The sequence below is a fragment of the Nomascus leucogenys genome, chromosome 11, assembly GCF_006542625.1.
Source record: "Nomascus leucogenys isolate Asia chromosome 11, Asia_NLE_v1, whole genome shotgun sequence".
Taxonomy (NCBI): Eukaryota; Metazoa; Chordata; class Mammalia; order Primates; family Hylobatidae; genus Nomascus; species Nomascus leucogenys.
Window position 1 is genome coordinate 100,529,426 of NC_044391.1, and position 20,504 is coordinate 100,549,929.

The 20,504-nt window shown below is 42.2% G+C and overlaps 1 protein-coding gene across 2 annotated transcripts in view; it reads left to right on the forward strand.

Annotated features, from left to right (window-relative positions):
- Nucleotides 1-7,652: 7,652 nt before the first annotated feature.
- The window catches only part of LOC115837303 (mitofusin-1-like), a 63,725-nt gene continuing 50,873 nt past the window's right edge, over nt 7,653-20,504 (forward strand). The window contains exons 1-3 of one of the 2 annotated variants that reach the window (XM_030822851.1): nt 7,653-7,779; nt 10,769-10,904; nt 17,905-18,067. In XM_030822851.1, the coding sequence (XP_030678711.1) occupies nt 7,668-7,779; nt 10,769-10,904; nt 17,905-18,067 (411 nt within the window). In that variant the 5' untranslated portion in view covers nt 7,653-7,667. The remainder of the gene's footprint in view (nt 7,780-10,768; nt 10,905-17,904; nt 18,068-20,504) is intronic. The other variant, XM_030822850.1, reaches the window with a different exon arrangement.

Sequence of the window (20,504 nt, forward strand, 5' to 3'; positions counted from 1 at the left end):
CAGGAGTTCAAGACCAGCCTGGCCAACATGGTGAAACCCCATCTCTACTAAAAATACAAAAATCTGCCGGGCATGGTGGTGTGAGCCTGTAGTCCCAGCTACTTGGGAAGCTGAGGCCTAAGAATCGCTTGGACCTGGGAGGCGGAGGTTGCAGCAAGTGGAAGACTGCACCACTGCACTCCTCACTGGCAACAGAGCAAGTCCGTCTCAAAAAAACAAAAACAGACTAAGCAATAGCTTCACGTTGTTATAGTTCAGGTCACACTGTGCCACCAAATGAGTTCAGGTCATATAAGGTTTTGCCGCTAAATTATTTATGAAAAGGAAAAAAAATACCCTGTAGTTTTCAAGAGCATTTGGTGTTTCTAAATTGTTAGGAGACTGACCTGTAATACACATGAGGAGGACTGCCTGGCACAAAGGCAGGATAGGCCAGGCGCAGTGGCTCATGCCCATAATCCCAGCACTTTGGGAGGCTGAGGTGGGCAGATCACTTGAGGCCAGGAGTTCAAGACCAGCCTGGGCTACATGGCAGATATCCATCTCTACAAAAAAAAAAAAAAATTAAAAAATTACCCAGGTGTGGTGGCATTTGCCTGTAATCTCAGTGCTTTGGGAGGTCAAGGAGGGAAGATCACTCGAGCCCTGGAGGTCGAGGCTGCAGTGACCTACAATTGTGCCACTGCACTCTAGCCTGGGCGACAGAGTGAGACCTCATCTCAAAAAAAAAAAAAAAAAAGGCAGGATTACCCCTGAACTTAAAAAGTACTAACTAGGAGTTAGCCAACCAAGAGATAACATTTACTGAGCATTTATTACGTGTATGTACACAACTCTGTGTAGTAACTATTTAGTTCTCAAAACAACCTCAGAAGGTAGGTACCAGTATCATTCCCATTCCACAGACGAGGAAACTTTACACATGGAGGTTACGGACCTTAGCCAAGTTCACACAACCTAATGGAGCCAGAGATGACTACTTACAGTGTGACCCCGGAAATTCTTTAACTACTCTAAGTCTCCATTCCTTCATCTGTGCAGTGGGGATCACTACCCCTGTGGGATTGTTTTGAGAATTAAATAATACGCATTTTTTGATGTCTTTGGAAATTTAAGTTAATTTGGCCCAGCAGGAGAAATATACGAAGAAGCTATAACCATGAACACTACTCAGGCTAATATCTACAGTGATTAATCGACAGATCTAATACTATAGTGCTCTAAACAAAAATGGAAAAAGAAATGACCAGAAGGAAGTCCTTTCTTGGCCTTCGCACCTCAGTTATGCTTCAATTTAACTACTTCTTCCTCTACTGAACTCCTTAAGAAGCACTGGGGCAACTGTTGATAAAGGCTGTGTTTTATTTTCTGGGAGAGGACTAAAACAATGCACGAGCACTGTTTCATTTGCAACAGGACTCTCATATTGAGGTAGAGGAGAGTGGTTTCAAAGGGAGAGAGAACAGGAAGAAAACAACCAACTATTTGAAGGGCTTTCTCAAACTACATCCACATGCTGAAGATTTAAATACTTGCCCCACCGCATCAGCAGCACCTGACTCTGTGACTCATTCCCCGCCCCCCCACCCTAAGGCCTTGACTCTTCAAGTGTGTAAGGATGGAACCAGGGTTGATAACCATTAATTTAACCAAACAGTTTCAATCTGTGGTTCTCAGAGTGTGGGGACCCGCAGCAGCAGCAGCACGTAGAAACATGTTAGAAATGCAAATTTATAAATCCCTTCCCAGGACTACAGACTTGGAACCCTTGAGGGCAGAGCCCAGCAATCTGTGTTTTAGCAAGTCTTCGTGGTGAGTCTGAAGCTCTCTAGAGTTTGAGATCCACTGGTCTAAGCTCTTATTTACACAAGCAGTTTAAGATCGTGTGACTGGAGGAAAGTTCAAGAACGTGTGTTCATGCATTAATCACTTCCTAAAAATCACTAAACTGGCACTTATATAATCTTCCTGGTGAGATAAAACATCTAAATACTTACACATAAAGACATCTCTGAAAGGAAAATAAATCTTGGAACCCCAGACTCACTAAGCCTAAAGGAAAAGTCAAGCCGGGTCATGCAAACCTGCCTCCCATTTTGCCTCCTCAAAAAGATGGCTACAAAGATGAAAAGCCACACACCTCCCTCACACTTTGCCCACGAGGAAATCCTTGTGGGCCCTAAGATCTCTACCCTAAAGCGGTTCTGTTGAAGCTCACCATGGTGATGTGAATTGATAGCTTATCTTCACAGGTGTGGGGATATAGGACAGAACTCAAAAATCATCCCTCCACTCACCTGAGACAAATGTATATCTGATTGCTTCCTCTGCCCTATTTGTCTATGTTGTCTTATGTAAAAATGCAGATTCACTGATCGAGACAAAGGCATGAATGACTGTTTTCCCCTACCCACTTCTCACATGAAAATTGTGTATTTCCCAATATCCTGCCCTTTCCCCTTTAAATACTGAAGCCCTCAAAATCATCTTCAGAGAAAGGCACAGACCTGTCTCCCAGGCACACATCCTTTGGCAAATAAACCTCACAAAATGATTGAGACTTGCCTCAGGTATTTTCTTTGACTTACACATTAAAACGAATATAGATTTTAAAAAATTATTCGTGTTCTTAATTCATTTTAAAATAAAGCAAAATAACTGCCCATATCTGAATTATGATAAGATTTTGAATTTTTTTCTAAAGAATGGCTTCAGAAAGGGAAAAGAAGTTCCTATATAAATTGCAATTTTCTTAACACTCCCAACTTAAAATATTTGTACACAGAAATCAGTAACAATTAATTCCTTGACACAGTTCAGGTGTTAACTTCTCTTTCCTTGAGGGAAACGATGCATCAAACAGAAGTGTGATTTTTGGGGGGCAGCTATACCTCCTTTGGTCTTACTTTACTCTTAAAGAAATATAAGAATGAAATAAATACCAAGGTCAGGAAGGACAGGCTCAGTTAGGAACCAAGCTGTCTTCTTTTATCTTGAAATGTTCATGCTACCTAAAAAAAAAGACACTTGAGACATTTTTTTAAAAGTTAAGACTTAAATGGATTAATCTTTGTTAAAGCAGCAAAGTACATGAGAAAATACCAAGAAAATAGTGTTTCATGTATTTTGGGAATGAAAAAGGGACTTAGATTCTGAAATGCAGGCTGACTTTTACATGTTTTATTACTTTTTTTGAAAGAACTTGTGATTACGTTTTCTGAACAAGGCACAATGTGATCAGTTGATATAGGCACAAATTGATCAAGAAGAAAAACAAGTTCTTTCTCCATGTATCATAAATGGATCTATTTGGGGTGAACACAGTTAATAATTAGGGGTTATGACACTGAACAGGATATGTTATCAATGCAGAATCTAAACAGGGATGGTAAATTCCATTAGTAAAATTTCATGCATAAAAATAAAAAATGAATAGGAATTCATGGAATTAAAACCTAATGCAGAGTACATGTCTTAAGTATAGTGTTGATATGTTTCTATTCTTTCAGTGTATTTATTTAAAATTCATATATATATATATATATATATATATATAGAGAGAGAGAGAGAGAGATACAATAGCAGCTTTAAATAAGTTTAAATTCTTTTCCAGTCAACATTTTGGGAAAGTTTTCAAAAGGATTTTCTTCTGCATTGTTCCTATTATTTTCACCTGTACTCCTAAAAGTACGTAAGAAATGAGTATTACTCTGACCTACTGTCAATCTAAATCATCATGTGATTCCTTCTTCCACAGGCAGATCACTTGAGCTCAGGAACTCGAGACCAGCCTAGCCAACATGGCAAAACCCGTTTCTACAAAAAATACAAAAATTAGCTGGGCGTAGTGGTGCACGCCTGTAGTTCCAGCTACTCAGGAGGCTGAGGCATAAGAATCGCTTAAACCTGGGAGGCAGAGGTTGCAGTGAGCCAATATTGCACACTGCACTCCAGCCTGAGTGACAGAGTGAGACTGTCTCAAAAGAAATGCAAAAGAATATATACACTATGATTTATACAAAGCTTGAAAACACACAAAAACTATGCAATATTGTTTAAGGATGCACGCAGATGTGGTTAAACTATAAAGAAAAGAAAGAAAGTGATTAACATAAAGAAAACTGTTACCCCTGGAAAGCGGGCAGGGATTATAATCAGAAATTGATAGGTGGATTACTCTGAAGTGCTCACGATGTTTAATTTTTTAATCTGAATGCCAGTTACATGGATGTTTCCCTTATAAATATTTGTTAAACTGTGTGAATTAATTGATGCATATTTCTAAACAAATGCGCAATATTTTACGATAAAAATGTTTTAAAAGATAGAGCTGGGACAAGCTAGGTAACAACATTGCTCATCTCCCTTGGCCTCTCACCTTATCGTTTATTTTGACGTTTCTTATTGTGAACATCATGTCTTATCTGGGAAATGTTTTCTTTGAGAAAGGAATAAGAAATGTAGGGGTTATTTTTATCTCATAGATTCCCCACACATAAATAGAAAAGCAGAAGAAAAGAGGAATCAGCAGAATAAAGAATTGCTTCTGTCACTGTGAAGGCTAAACATTCGAATGCTAATTTTACTGCAGAGTCTGTGACATATAAATCCCTGTATTTTCTGAGTCTCATTCCCTCAGCAGAAAAGAGAAAATAGTAATTGCCTTCCTCACTAAGGTGGGGAGGGAATACTGGCCTGTGAAGCAGCGTTATCTCGTCAGCTCTTTGAAGCTTCCTTCAAACTTTGCAATATGAAAACAAACAAGCAGCCTGACGTCAGAAAAAAAGAAACCACATAAGAAAAGAAAAAGATACAAAGCAAAAATGTATATATTACTCATTTATTAATAAATCAGAAACTACAAGAAGCTATCACCTATTCATTCACTTATTCATTCAACAAGCACTGACTGATCCTTTACTACTCTTAAACATTGTGGGAGCTGAATAAGACACCGTTCCTGTTCTGAAAAAGCTTACAATTGAGTCAAGAAAAAAACGTCTGGACACACTTGTTCCCCGGAGCCCAGGAGTTCAAGACCAGCCTGGGCAGCCTGGTGAAACCCCAGATTCTACAAAAAATACAAAGATTTTTTGGGAATGACAGCATGCCTGTAGTCCCAGGTACTCAGCAGGCTGAGGTGGGAGAATCACTTAAGCCCAGGTCAAGGCTGCATTGAGCCACAGTTAAACCACTGCATTCCGGCCTAGGCAACAAAAAATTGGGGGGAAAAAATACCTCACAATTTAATAAGTATGAGTCCCTGCTTTAAATTACCCATAAATCATAATTTTCTCTCTTGTAGCAGGTCAGTTCTTACATTTTGGATACAATCCTTATGTCATAAACTTGCAGATGACAATCCCCATACGTTCCCAGTTGTTGCATCTCTCATCACTCTAAGTGATTCTCAACCTGGGGAACCTAGTCACGGAAATTCACTTGATGAGACAACTAAGTTAAATTTGGAAGCTCAGTCACAAAGAAAATAACTGTCTTTTGGGAAAGGCAGTTCTGACTTGTGTGTAGATTTGCGTGTGGTGTTGCACGATGTATTGTGATTAGATAAAACCCTAATAATGTTTTCTCCATTCAGAAGCAGGGCACTAATTATAAGAAAACACTTAGCAGATTAAACGGAGGCATTAACCAAGGGGTTAATTAGCATTTCCACCCTGGGGAAACTCAAAAAAGTTTTGGCTGTCCTTCGTGAGCTGAGTTAACCAAATCTTGCATAGACTTTCATCCTAAGAAGTCTAATTTAACGGTTGCTCAGAACACATTATAGACTAACTCATTATAGATCCTCAACTCTGGCCTCTCATTAGAATGACTTGTTGGATTGTACATGTACATTTTTTTATGCTCATGACCCAACCCTTATCACAGAGTTGCTTGATGAGACTATTTGTGCCTATATTTTTAGAAAGCTCCGCAGATGCGTCCTGTGCCAACCAGGATTTAGAATCAGAAAAATGAGCTGGAATAAAGAAATCTGGTTCTAACCCAGGTCTGCCATAACTAGCTACTTTAACTTTGAGCAATTCCCTAAAATCTATCTTAGCCCCAAATCCTCATTAATAAAAGAGGGATAATGATTATAACTACCTCCCACTATCTCACGTAAGAGAAAAATCCTGAGATTGCAGATGTTATAAAAGTGCTCCAAAATGTTTCACATGAATGCTGATTTATTGTGATTATCAAATCCAATGATTACAGCTGGGCAAGATGGCGCGCACCTGTAATCCCAGCAATTTGGGAGGCAGAGGAGGGAGGATCACCTGATGTCAGGAGTTCAAGGAAAGCCTGGCCAACATGGCAAAACCCCGTCTCTACTCAAAATACAAAAATTAGCTAGGTGTGGTGGCGAGTGCCTGTAACTCCAGCTACTCAGGAGGCTGAGGCAGGAGAATCTCTTGAACCTGGGAGGCAGAGGATGCAGTGAGCTGAGTGGCCGGAAGTGACCGCCCTTTGCCACTCCCCCTGCCTCCTCTCAGCCTTTAACTTCTCGGGAAGATGAGGCAGTTTGGGATCTGTGGCCCGGTTGCTGTTGCCCGGTGATAGTTGGAGCGGAAACTGTGAGTGCCGGCTGCCTCGACAGCTAGCACGTTTGCGACGCTCGGAGTGACCTTCGAGCTACTGGGGACTGGGCGCGGGAGTCGTGCACGCAGCGTTCTGTGACGAGGCGCCGCCCGCCGCGGTCCTGTGGGAAAGGAGAGAGCCTACTGTGGGGCGAACGGGGCTGGCGGCCGAGTCGAGCCCACGGAGCCCACGAGGCCGTGCTCCGGGGTGGGAGTGGGGGATCCGGACCTGGACGGTCGTGCGCCGGGGGCGGGGGGCGGGTTGGGGGGGGGACTCTGGCCCTGACTCCTGCGCCCGGTGTGGGAAGGTGGGAGGCCTTTTCTAAGGCAGGTGTTCACACCGGCGGGACCGGGGCGTTACCCACACCCGACTTTTCCCACGCAGCTCCTTCGCGCGGTCATTTCTTGACTCTCTGGAAGAATCCGCCTTCTTTATGGCCACTGTTCCTTTCCATGTACACACCAGCATTAGGGCGTGATTATTTGTATTTGGTGTCTTTTTCTTGAGAAACCACCTATGCTTTCTTAAACTTATATTCCTTGAAGTTTCTGGTACTTTGGCTGGAAGCGTTAATGCCCTCTTGAAGCCTTACCTCCTCATTTGTAGTGATGAACTCCGTCTTTCTAAATGTCAGCCTCACATTGTGATCTTAGAATTTTATTTCCTCACTCTGCATATCCACCCCTACTCACCTAGAGCTTCAGGTTGAGAAACTTAGTAACTTCGTTATTGTTTGTGAACCTGGCTTCGTCTCACTAACCCTGTTCCCTGATGTACTTTAGAGTCACATGCAGTGACAAACTTAGTCACAATTAGTTTCGTCTTCACCAAAGGGAAATTGAGTAGAAATTGCAACCAAGATTTTGGCTAATAGATTTAACTTATTTTCGTGAAATATCATTCAAAAGTCATCTCTAATTGTCTGACTAGGACACTCCCAAAAAAGAATTACCTGAAAACATTTTGCCGCATAATTTATTTCATTGGGGAGTTGATGACTGTCACTGGTGTGTCATCAGTTTGCATGTCTATCATCAACTTTAGTTTGTGCTTTTCTAACTTTATCTCCCTCTAGTAGCATAATGGCAGCACCTGTTTCTCCACTGAAGCACCTTGTGCTGGTTAAGGAGGCGATTACTGCAATCTTTGACCAGTTACTGGAGTTTGTTACTGAAGGATCACATTTTGTTGAAGGTTAGTTCTTCTTAAGTTCTTAAAGTAATTACTGTTGAAAATATATAAAAGTGCTCATTCTTTCAACGTTAGTTATTGAACACATGTATAGGGCATTGTACTGTATACTATGAGAAGTACCATAATGAATAAAACCCCTTTCTACCCTCCAGAAGGGGAAAGTTAAATGGTATTAATAACAACTAAGAACTTTAGTATATTAATAGCTCATTTAATTTTCATCACCACTAGGTGATGAGAAATAGCTATATTAATAGTTCATTTAATTTTCATCACCACCATCTTTCATTTTAAAGATGAAGAAACCAAGTCAAAGAAAAGTTAAACAGTTTGCCCAAGATCACACAGCTAATAAGTGCCCAGACAAAAAATCAGGCAGTCCACATTTAACCATTATACTTGACTCCTCCCCAACTTAGCAGTTAAGCCAAGACCTCAGACATATCTCATTCTCTCAAATGAGGCTGAGTTGCAGTGGAAAGGGGGAAAAAGGAGTTTCATAACTGTTAAAGGTGATGAGGAATGTCTTACTAGGGAATACTTCTTTTTTTTTTTTTTTTTTTTTGAGACGGAGTTATAACTGTTAAAGGTGATGAGGAATGTCTTACTAGGGAATACTTTTTTTTTTTTTTTTTTTTTTTTGAGACGGAGTCTTGTCTTGTTGCCCAGGCTGGAGTGCAGTGGCGTGTTCTCGGCTCACTGCAGCCTCCACTTCCTGGGTTCAAGCGATTGTTCTGCCTCAGCCTCCCAAGTAAATGGGACTACAGTGCACGTGCCACCATGCCCAGCTAATTTTTGTATTTTTAGTAGAGGCAGGGTTTCACCATATTGGTCAGGCTGTTCTCGGACTCCTGACCCCATGCCACCCCTCTTGGCCTCCCAAAGTGCTGCGATTACAGGCGTGAGCCACCACACCCAGCCGGGAATACTTCTTTGGAGATAACTGTTGAAATTTTTTTCTGGTTCTTATGTACCTCTCGGCCAGGCGCCCTGACTCACACCTGTAATCCCAGCACTTTGGGAGTCCAAGATGGGCAGATTACCTGAGGTTAGAAGTTCAAGACCAGCCTGATCAACATGGTGAAACCCTGTCTGTACTTAAAAATACAAAAATTAGCTGGGCATGGTGGTGGACGCCTGTAATCCTAGCTACTCAGGAGGCTCGAGGAGGGAGAATCGCTTGAACCCGGGAGGCAGAGGTTGCAGTGAACCGAAGTCGCGCACTGCACTCCAGCCTGGGTGACAGAGTGAGACTCCATCTCAAAAAAAAAAAAAAAGATTATGTACCTCTCAACTATACAATGGAAAGGGAGGGATTCTGTAAATTTTTCCAGCGACAGTGGGGAAACCTTTGGTAGATTGGGAATCAAACTTTTTTTTCATGTCTCTCCCAACCGTCTCTTACCAGATTTTGAGCTCCTTTAGGGCAGGAGCCTGGGATTCATTGTATTCCTAGCACCAGACTTGACACAATTCAATGCTGAATGAGAAAAAAAAAAATAGTAGTATAGAATCTTTGTTTCCAATTAGGAAATAATTTGAGCTGACACAGTTGACTTTTTAAAAATATTTTTTTCTAAAAAAAATTAATAGGAAGTGAAAATGAAGTTAAATGTGTATTGTGCGTGTTATAGATCATGCATCATGCTAGGCACTAGTGAAATGGCAGCTTTAGAATCTGAATTCAGTCTTACAGGTTTTAGAACCTCTAAAAATGTTGCAAAAAGGAGACAAAGCAAATACATCAGGAAAAACATACAAGAGCAAAAATAAAATGAAAAGCAAAAATAAACGTAATGATACTTAAACCAGTCTGTCCATTATTCAGCAAATTGCACAGAAAAGTATGGTGAGATATGAGAAGCTGAATTGGATGTGCACTGGAGAAGTTTTCAGTGGCAGTGTTTGTCTCTAATTAGGGTCATTCAGATAGCCAGATGAATCTTTTTGTTTTTGTATTTTTGAGACGATGTCTCACTCTGTCACCCAGGTTGGAGTGCAGTGGCACCATCTCAGCTCACTGCAAACTCTGCCTCCGGATTCAAGTGATTTCCAGCTAATTTTTATATTTTTAGTAGAGATGGTGTTTTACCATATTGTCCAGGCTGGTCACGAACTCCTGACTTCAAGTGATCTGCCCACTTTGGCCTCCCAAAGTGCTAGGATTATAGGCGTGAGCCCCCAAGCCCACATGAATCTTCATGTCTTTACCTTCAAAAAGAGGTGATAAGAATGTAAACATCAGGTTATCTCCTATTCCTGAGTTATAAACAAAACTGAAAGATTTTTCTATTTTCCAAACCCAGGCTTTTTCAACTACCTCCAGCCATGGAGGAGAGGTGAGGGCTGGGATGTGCGGTTAAACCCTAAACCTGATGAGAGTGAGAGTGGGCTACAATCTGATGAGGTCGAGTGCATTCAGGGTGGTATGGCTGTAGACGGGATACAACGTGTAATTCTCTTCCTTCTCTGTCTTTGTGTTAAGTGAGCTGTTTCACCTCATCCCTGGGGGAAGCAGATAGAACGTGGTAAAGTAGCAAGGTCTTTCCTAGCTTGGAGACCTTGAACCGTATCTTAATTTCTGAGGGGCTCCTATTCAAACCTCATTTTTTTCTCAGTATGTGGCTCCCCCTTCTGGGCTCAAGATCTGAAGATCCATTCAGTCAGGTTGGAACAATAATAGGTCAGTGTTAGGTTCTGGTTTCTCTCTTTAGAAACGTAGTCTTGTCTCAAGGGTAGCTTGTATGTTTGAGACCTAGAAGTCTCCAACTTTTGACTGTGCCCTTGCAACTTTTAATATTCTTGAAATTCTTTTGGGCGGGATTCTTGTGACCCATTGCCACGGAGTATGCACCTTTTACCAAACATTCAGATGCTGTGGGTGGCATGTTAACATAAAGCCAAAATACATACAATCTTAGGTATTCCATTATATAACCAACTTAATATGCATTTATATCACTTTTCTAATGCCATTTCAATTTTGCAGCAACATATAAGAATCCAGATCTTGATCGAATAGCCACTGAGGATGATCTGGTAGAAATGCAGGGATATAAAGACAAGCTTTCCATCATTGGTGAGGTGTTATCTCGGAGACACATGAAGGTGGCATTTTTTGGCAGGTAATTATTTATTATTACTTCTAAGATTAGTTTCCAGGAATCAGCTTTGTGTCTGATGTTTCAACAAGTAATATTTCTCCTATCCTCCCCCCAGCCCCACAAGTTTCTGCCTGTGTTGAACGTTAAAGCTGTTAGTTAGCATGTTAAAGAATTTGTGCATTTTACCTCCTGGTATAAAATGAAGCTTTATGAAAGTCAATCATATTTTTACCTTTTAATGATTCTCATCTCTAAGAATTGGCTCTTAGTTGTAAGAATGGAAATATAGATAAATGATAAGCATACTTTGTGTTTTACTCTTTTAAGTTTACTTGATTATGTGAAAGTTTCAGAAGCTAGGATGAAATCACTTTTTTTTTTTTTTTTTTTTTTGAGATGGAGTCTTGCTCTGTGCCCCAGGCTGGAGTGCAGTGGCGCGATCTCGGCTCACTGCAAGCTCCGCCTCCCGGGTTCACGCCATTCTCCTGCCTCAGCCTCCCGAGTAGCTGGGACTACAGGCGCCCGCCAACACACCCGGCTAATTTTTTTTGTATTTTTAGTAGAGACGGGGTTTCACTGTGTTAGCCAGGATGGTCTCGATCTCCTGACCTCGTGATCCGCCCGCCTCGGCCTCCCAAAGTGCTGGGATTACAGGCTTGAGCCACCGCGCCCGGCTGATGAAATCACTTTTGTCATACCTAGACAGGCCTAGAAGGAAAGAGGCTCTTGTCTGAGGTAACTATTTCCAAGGACTTTCTAGAAATTCTTTCAAATCTCCTGCTTTGATAAGACTTATCAGTAAACATACTTTAGGACTGCCTTAATTCAGATAAAATGTTTTCAGGAGAGTTCTTGCCCAGTAATGGCATCTCCACCAATGAACTGACAATAACTGGCGTTGAACCTCTGGAACCAAATAACTCTTGTTTCTAGGCAGCTTATGTAAATCTCTTTTTGCTAATAAAAACTCCTCTTACCCTCACTGAATGCACTGGTGTGCCATTCCATGCATTCCCGATTATAATCTTTACTTTTGATTCCCAAGTAAACTCAGCTTTTTTTTTTTTTTTTTTCTCGAGAGGGAGTATCACTCTGTCGCCCACGCTGGAGTGCAGTGGCACAATCTCGGCTCGCTGCAACCTCCACATCCCGGGTTCAAGCAATTCTCCTGCCTGAGCCTCCCTGGTAGCTGGAATTATAGGCGTGTGCCACCATACCTGGCTAATTTTTGTATTTTTAGTAGAGATGGAGTTTCACCATGTTGGCCAGGCTAGTCTTGAACTCCTGACCTCAGGTGATCCACCCGCCTTGGCCTCCCAAAGTGTTGTAATTACAGGCGTGAGCCACCGCATCCAGCCTAATTTTTTTTTTTTTTTTTGAGACGGAGTGTCACTCTGTTGCCAGGTTGGAGTGCAGTGGCACCATCTTGGCTCACTGCAACCTCCGCCTCCCGAGTTCAAGCAATTCTCCTGCCTCAGCCTCCCTAGTAGCTGGGACTACAGGCGCATGCTGCCACACCCGGCTAATTTTTTTTTTTTTTTTTTGTATTTTAGTAGAGATGGGGTTTCACCATGTTGCCCAGGCTGGTCTCGAACTCCTGAGCCCAGGCAATCCACCCACCTCGACCTCCCAAAGTGCTGGGATTACAGGCATGAGCCACCGTGCCTGGCTAATTTAGAGGTGATTTTCTTTAGTGTCTTTCTTAAGGTTGACAATTATCTGGTTCACAGGTTGTAAGGATTATGGCGGGGAGAAAAGGGCAGTGATCAGGTACATCTTCTAAAATTTTCAACTCCATCATTCCTAGAGGGAGAGTAGGAGGCGTACATTGGTATAACAATCCAGAGTGATAGGGTGATCTCTGCCACAGCTTATATGCAAAGACAAATGACTAGCTCCATAACTGGTTATTCAGCTATCATGTGCTGTGTACCAACAGAGGCATTTATTTACTAAACTAACTTCGTAGGCCTTCTAAGCTATTTCCCATCGTAGGGCTTTTGCCCTTGCAATTCCCTTTGCCTACGACTCTCGTTTCCTTGTTCTATCTATGTCTAGTGCCTTCTCACTCTTCATATTTCATCCTAAATGTTAACTACCTCGGACACCTCCTCTGACCACTCTTATCTAAATTATTCCTTCTTAGTTAATTTTTGTTAAAGCACCCTGTTAATGTCTTTCAACACTTTTCACAAAGCTCTTATTTTATGTTTTTATTTTCTGCTTCTCCCACTTGACCATATTCTCAGGGCCTTACCCAGAGTCTGGCATGAGACAGCTCCATTTAAAAAGATCCTTCTTCAGATTAGGGTGGAGTAGGAAGGAAGAGCCTCCTGGGAAGGTGATGACTCAACTGTCCTACTGAGAATGAGAAATAGGTATAGCTTTGGATGTGAAAAAGGTCCAAAAGCTCATTTCTTGCAGAAAGCCGTAAATAGAAAGGGGTAGGGAGACCACGGTGTGTTTGGAGAACTCAAGTAGTTGAATTTAAGGTGTTAATGAAACAATAGCAGAAGAAGAGACTTTGTAAGCAAAAGCCAGATTGTAAAAGACCTTGTATTAATATATCATGGTAATGCGTTCTGCATTCGTTTATTTTGGAAAATAGTCATGAGAGGATTGGATGTTACAAGTATAACCTTAGATATAATGGGGAGAGTGAATTGAATGAGAACAGGGGTAGGAGGCAGTTGTAGTAATGTTACCAGAAAGGGGCCCCGATCCTAACCCCAAGAGAGGGTTCTTGGACCTTGCGCAAGAAAGAATTCCTGGTGGGTCCATAAAGTGAAAGCAAGCTTATTCAGAAAATAAAGGAATAAAGAATGGCTGCTGCATAGGCAGATCAGTCCCGAGAACTGCTGCTTTGCTATTTTTATGGTTATTTCTTCATTGTGTGCCAAAGAAAGGGTGGATTATTCATGAGTTTTCCAGGTAAGGGGTAGGCAATTCCCAGAACTGAAGGTTGGTACCTGTCTCCCACTTTTTCTTTTTTTGGGAGACAGAATTTCGCTCTTGTCACCCAGGCTGCAGCGCAATGGCATGATCTTGGCTCACTGCAACCTTTGCCTCCCGGCTTCAAGCGATTCTCCTGCCTCAGCCTCCCTATAGTAGCTGGGATTACAGGAGTGCACCACGGCACCCAGCTAATCTTTGTATTATTTGTAGAGATGGGATTTCACCATGTTGGCCAGCCTGGTCTCGAACTCCTGACCTCAGGCCATCCACCCACCTCAGCCTCCCAAAGTGCTGGGATTACAGGTGTGAGCCACCGTGCCCAGCTGGTACCTCCCCTTTTTAGCCCATATATCCATCCATTCTGGATGTTGCCATGGCATCTAAACTGTATATATCATATACATATCATATATATATTACAATGAGCAGTGAGGACGACCAGAGGTCACTTTCATCGCCTTCTTGGTTTTGGTGGGATTTGGCCACTTCTTTTATCAGCAAAGTCTTTGTGACGTGTATATTGTGCCAACCTCCTATCTCATTCTGTGACTTAAAACGCCTAATCTCCTGGGAATGCAGCCCAATAGGTCTCATCCTCATTTTACCCAGCCCCTGTTGAAGATGGAGTTGCTCTACTTCAAACACCTCTGAGAGTAGTATAGGCAAGAAATTGTGTGTGTTTAATACAACTATATATATTCAAGTGTAGTTACCAAAAAGGCAGTTGGAAATATGAGACTTGGACTAGGGAGAATTCTAGGAAATTTAGGAATGATTGGCTTATGTTGCTGATTGAGATCACAGGAGTTGATGAGATGATCCAGGGAGAGTGTGTAATGAAAAACAATGACAGCACTGGGGAGAGGAAGAGGGGCTATCCATGGAAATGCCAGCCAGGGGCCAGGCATGGTGGCTCACACCTGTAATCCCAGCACTTTGGGAGGCTGAGGCAGGTGGATCACCTGAGGTCAGGAGTTTGAGACCAGGCTGGCCAACATGGTGAATCCCTGTCTCTACCAAAAATATAAAAATTAACTGGGTGTGGTGGTACACTCCTGTAATCCCAGCTACTTGGGAGGCCGTGGCAGGAGAATCACTTGAACCCAGGAGGTGGAGGTTGCAGTGAGCTGAGATCGCACCACTGCACTCCAGCCTGGGCCACAGAAGGAGACTCCATCTCAAACAAGAAAAAAAAATGCCAGCCAGGTAAAAGGAAAATTAGAAAGCATTAGTATGGTATAGAAAGAAATATATTTGATCTTTGTCCCATTCTTGTCACAGAGCTTCTAAAACCATAGGAATTTCCTGAGTGATTGGAGTATCGTGTTTTCATAATGAGCCCTTATTGATGACACCTGAATTTATGCTAATGAGTGGTTTAAGGTGGGGCACCTAGATAACCTCAGAGGGTGACCAGTCACCTGAAAGGTTAAGTGGTCAGGGGATTAGAGGACTGGAACTTTCCTTCCCACCCACCCATTTCCAGGAAGGGTGGGGGAGGACAGGCTGCAAATTAGGCTTTATGAAAACTCTTGAACAAGATTGGACTTCCAGGTAACTAAACTCATGGTTATGCTGGGAGAGTGGCATGCTGAGAGGGCATGAATGCTCAGGCATCTCATCTGTGTCATTTACAATATCCTTTATAATAAACCAGTAAATGTAAGTGTAGTGCTTCCCTGAGTTCTGTGAGCTATTCTGACATTGAACCAAGGTGGGAGGAGGTAGAAATGAATTGAATGATAGGACACCCAGTTGGTGTTTGCTGGAGAACTGCTTCATGAATGTGGAAAAATCCCCATATATCTAGTTATGAAGTGTTCTGTGTTGATTTTGGTAGTAGAGGAGAAAAAGTTTCTATTTCCACAGTTGTTTTTGTTTGTTTGTTTTGGGAAGGCAGGGTGACAGTGTGTCTCGCTTTAGTATGCATAAGAATCATCCCAAGAGCATCCCCAGAGTCTTGATTCTTTAGGTTCACAGTTCACTTGAGGAATCTGCATCATTAATGGGCTCCCCAGATGATTCTTCTATGGGGTAGAGGGACCCAAACTATAACTATAGTAGGTCCATCACCCAGTGTATGCAGCAAGTTGATATGCTGAGACACCAGGTTGCAGCAGAGAAGAGGTTTAATCGTAGGGTCACCAAATGAGGAGATGGGAGGGAACCTCAATCCATCTCCCCAAGGAATTTGAGGTTAGGCTTTTTAAGGTTTTTGGAGTGCCCAAAGTGTAGAGGTCGTTGATTGGTTGGAACTTGCAGAGTGAAGTCATGGGACAGGGAGATAATAAGGCTAGGCTCTATTCGCATGCCGATCCATCCCATTCCTCTGGGGGGGGTCTTCAAACTGGTTGCTGGATTTGGGGGACCCGAAAAACATCTTAAGCTATCCTTAAAAGTGTTATGATTCTAATGTCAGAGCTCCTGTCTATAGGAAGAATGGGGGTGCAAATGGTCAGCATCTGGTGTTATGTGACATTTAGCAACAAGGAAGTGAGCCAAAGTGCAGCCTGATTATTAATGAGCTACAGCCATATTTCTGTCCAGAACCCAGCATGTAATTCTTGTTAACCCCATGGGGACGGTTTCAGAACTACTCTTGACGATCACTGCAAGGCTTCATGAAATGTCCAGAAAGATAAATTTTAAGAGAGATCATAGGCATCCTTGCAGGATGTGGTATATTGGCAATAGAAGCCAATGTTGAGCTAATGAAGGCAAGAAGGTTCCCTGGGAAGGGAGTTGGGAATGACATCCATAACATAAAGAAAAGTTCTTTCCCTTTTAATTCTAAAGGAAAGAGGTAAAACATATGCCGAAAAGATAGGATGCTTTTGCAGTGAACCAAAAGGCTCCCAGTGGTATCTGGGACTTGGGTTGACTTAATGGAAAGCAAGTCCCTGAAGTGAGTATGAGTTGTTCTTTGCATTTCAGAGCCATCAGAAGTGTCCTTTTTCCTATGACTGCATAACAGATTACCCAAAACTTAGCAACTTAACAGCCATTTTATTATGTTCACTGATTCTGTGAGTCAAGAATACAGATAGGGCACAGCGGGGATGTCTTGTCTTTGCTCCGTGGACTCTGGAGCCTTAACTGAGAAGATGTGAAGATTGGGGTGGCTCAACAACTGAGGGTTGAAATGATCTTAAATCTTCACTTACATGTCTGGGACCTGGGCTGGAATGGTTCAAAGACTAGGACTGTTGAGTAGAGCACTACTCAGAGCTCTCCATTTAGCTTGACTTCCTTGCAGCACAGCAGACTCAGGGTAAGTGGACTGTTTACATGGCAAGGCTCCAAGCGCATATATTCCAGGGAACAAGATAGAAGAAGCTGCATTGCCTTTTATGACCTAGTCTTGGAAGTCACCCAGTGTCACTCCTTTTTTTTTTTTTTTTTTGAGACTCAGTCTGGCTCTGTCGCCCAGGCTGGAGTGCAGTGGCACAATCTTGGCTCACTGCAACCTCCACCTCCTGGGTTCAAGCGATTCTTCTGCCTCAGTCTCCTGAGTAGCTGGGATTACAGGGCCCCCCCCAACACCTGGCTATTTTTTTGTATTTTTAGTAGAGATGGGGTTTCACCATGTTCAGGCTGGTCCCGAACTCCTGACCTCAAGTGATCCACCTACCTTGGCTTCCCAAAGTGCTGGGATTACAGGCATGAGCCACTGTGCCTGGCCACCCACTGTCACTTCTAATGTGCATTATTTGTTGAAGCAGTCACAAACCATCCCAGATTTAAGGAGATGGGATATTAGACCCCATTTTGTGATGGGAGTAGTGTTGCAGAATTTTGACCTGTGATTTCAAATTGCCACAAAAAGCAAGAAAGAAAAGTTGAGGATACTACTATGAGAAAGGTGGGATTTGTCTTCTTGCACTTTATTTTTTCTGAAATGTACATTGCTAGTATTTGTGTAAGCCAAGTGGTCAATCTTTTCATAAAAATGCAGTCTTAAGAAATCTTAACAAAATTTGGATTTTAAAAAAAGTTGATTATTAGACCCAGTGAAAGAATTAATTTTTTTACTGTTCTGTTTTTCATGATTTTGTATATTCTTCAGGACAAGCACTGGGAAGAGCTCTGTTATCAATGCAATGTTGTGGAATGAAGTTCTCCCTAGTGGGACTGGCCCTACAACCAATTGCTTCCTAAGTGTTGAAGGAACCGATGGAGATAAAGCCTATCTTATGACAGAAGGATCAGATGAAAAAAAGAGTATGAAGGTATGATCTTTAACCTTTAGCAGAATAATATACCTGAAACAATGCCCTGAACTTACTCTTTAATAACATTGTTATAGATGTCTGCATCGCTGACATCTTATAAAAAGAACCGTTAATATTTCTTCCTTTTTTTTAGACAGAGTTTCGCTTTTGTCGCCCAGGCTGGAGTGCAATTGCACGATCTCGGCTCACTGCAACCTCCACCTCCCGGGTTCAAGCGATTCTCCTGCCTCAGCCTCCCAAGTAGCTGGGACTACAGGTGTGCGCCACCACACCTGGCCAATTTTTGTATTTTTAGTAGAGACGGGGGTTTTACCATCTTGGCCGGGCTGGTCTCAAACTCCTGACCTCATGATCCACCCACCTTGGCTTCCCAAAGTGCTAGGATAATAGGCATGAGCCACTGCACCTGGCCTTTTTTTTTTTTTTTTTTTCTGACACTGAGTCTCACTCTGTCGCCCAGGCTAGAGTACAGTGGCACGCGATCTTGGCTCGCTCCAACCTCTGCCTCTCGGGTTCAAATGATTCTCCTGCCTCAGCCTCCCGAGTAGCTGGGATTACAGGTGTGCGCCACCATGCCCAGCTAATTTTTGTACTTTTTTTTTTTTTTTTTTTTTTTAGTAGAAACGGGGTTTCACCATGTTGGCCAGGCTGGTCTTGAACTCTTGACCTCAGGTGATGCACCCACCTCAGCCTTCCAAAGCACTAGGATTATAGGCATGCACCACCACACCTGGCCAAAAAGAACTGTTAATATTTCTAACTTGGAAAGCCATCACTAAATATTTTGAGTATTCTAAATTTTTTTTTTTTTTTTTTTACTTCGTAGCTAAATTAGTGAAAGAATAAAACCTGTCCTTAATTTAAGGTATTATTAGAATTAACAAGATTTTTAAATCTACCTTTCCAGTGAGACTAACATTATTTTATTTATTTATTTGTTTTTAGATGGAGTCTTGCTCTGTTGCCCAGGCTGGAGTGCAATGGCACGATCTCAGCTAGCAACCTCCACCTCCTGGGCTCAAGCAATTCTCCTGCCTCAGCCTCCCGAGTAGCTGGGATTACAGGCACGCACCACCACACCTGCCTAATTTTTGTATTTTTAGTAGAGACGGGGTTTCACCATATTGCCCAGGCTGGTCTTGAACTCCTGACCTCAGGTGATCCACCCGCCTTGGCCTCCCAAAGTGCTGGGATTACAGGTGTGAACCACCACGCCTGGCCAAGACTAACATTATTGAAGTGTATCATTGCTATTTAATCGTGTATCATTGCTGTTTAATCTCAAATTTGTCCCACCTTGGCCTCCCAAAGTGCTGTGGTTACAGGCTTGTGCCACCATGCCTGGCCTCTGATTTGTCTTTTCAAAACAGAATTGCTTAAGAAATTGGGCTTGATATGTATCTGTGTTTTTAGAAACTGTCTTACCCCAGGAGTATGTGGTAAATATATTTATGAATAAATATTTTAACTTTATCAGATGAGGGCCAATGGCAATTCCCTACCTTTCATACATTTCTCAATTCAGTGCCACTAGACTCCTTCAGCCAAAAAAAGAATAAAAGGAAAAACAAATTAGGATGCAAGATGTTGACTCTGGACTGAAAGCAGTTAGTTAAGGCACTGTTTCTCATTGTGGTCACTTTCTCTTGAGTCTAAAAAGATCTCTTCCACAAACACAAAAGTTCAGTGCTTGAAGATCCATGCTATTTTATTTCTTGGTAAAGTCATGGGTGGTTCTTGCTCTGTGAATTTGCTCTTTGATGTAAATCAGGTGACTCAATCTGTAAGCTTTAGAATAAGCATAGCCTTCAGATTAGTTATTAGAAAAATAAGATGATGTTTATGAAAATACCATTCAAGGCTGGGCACAGTGGCTCATGCTTGCAATCCTAGCACTTGAGGTGGTCGGATTGCTTGAGACCAGCCTGAGCAATATAGTGAGACCCCATCTCTACAAAAAATACAAAGATTAGCCAAGCATAGTGGCGCATACCTATAGTCCCAGCTACCCAAGTGGCTGAGGTGGGAGGATTGGTTGAATCTGGGAGGTTGAGGCTTCAGTGAGCCGTGATCACTCAGCCTGGGAAATGGAGCAAGACACTGTCTCGAAAAGAAAAGAAAATACTAATCAAGCTTTTAATTCATATAAATGAAGGAATCACTATTGTTTCGTGATTAAGATTTTTCGCAAATCAAAATTCAAACTTCTCGTGACTTCACAGTCTCAAAGTATGCTGTTATTTTAAAGAAATCATCTCTCATTTTCCTGATCTATGCTCTTCCAGTCCTCTTCACACTCTTTTCCTCCTCCTTATTTTAGATTCAGGGGTTGGTTACAGGTACAGGTTTATTACGTGGATACATTGTGTGATGCATTACGTCTGGGCTTCAACTGAGCCCATCACCCAAATAGTGAATGTAGCATTCAGTAGTT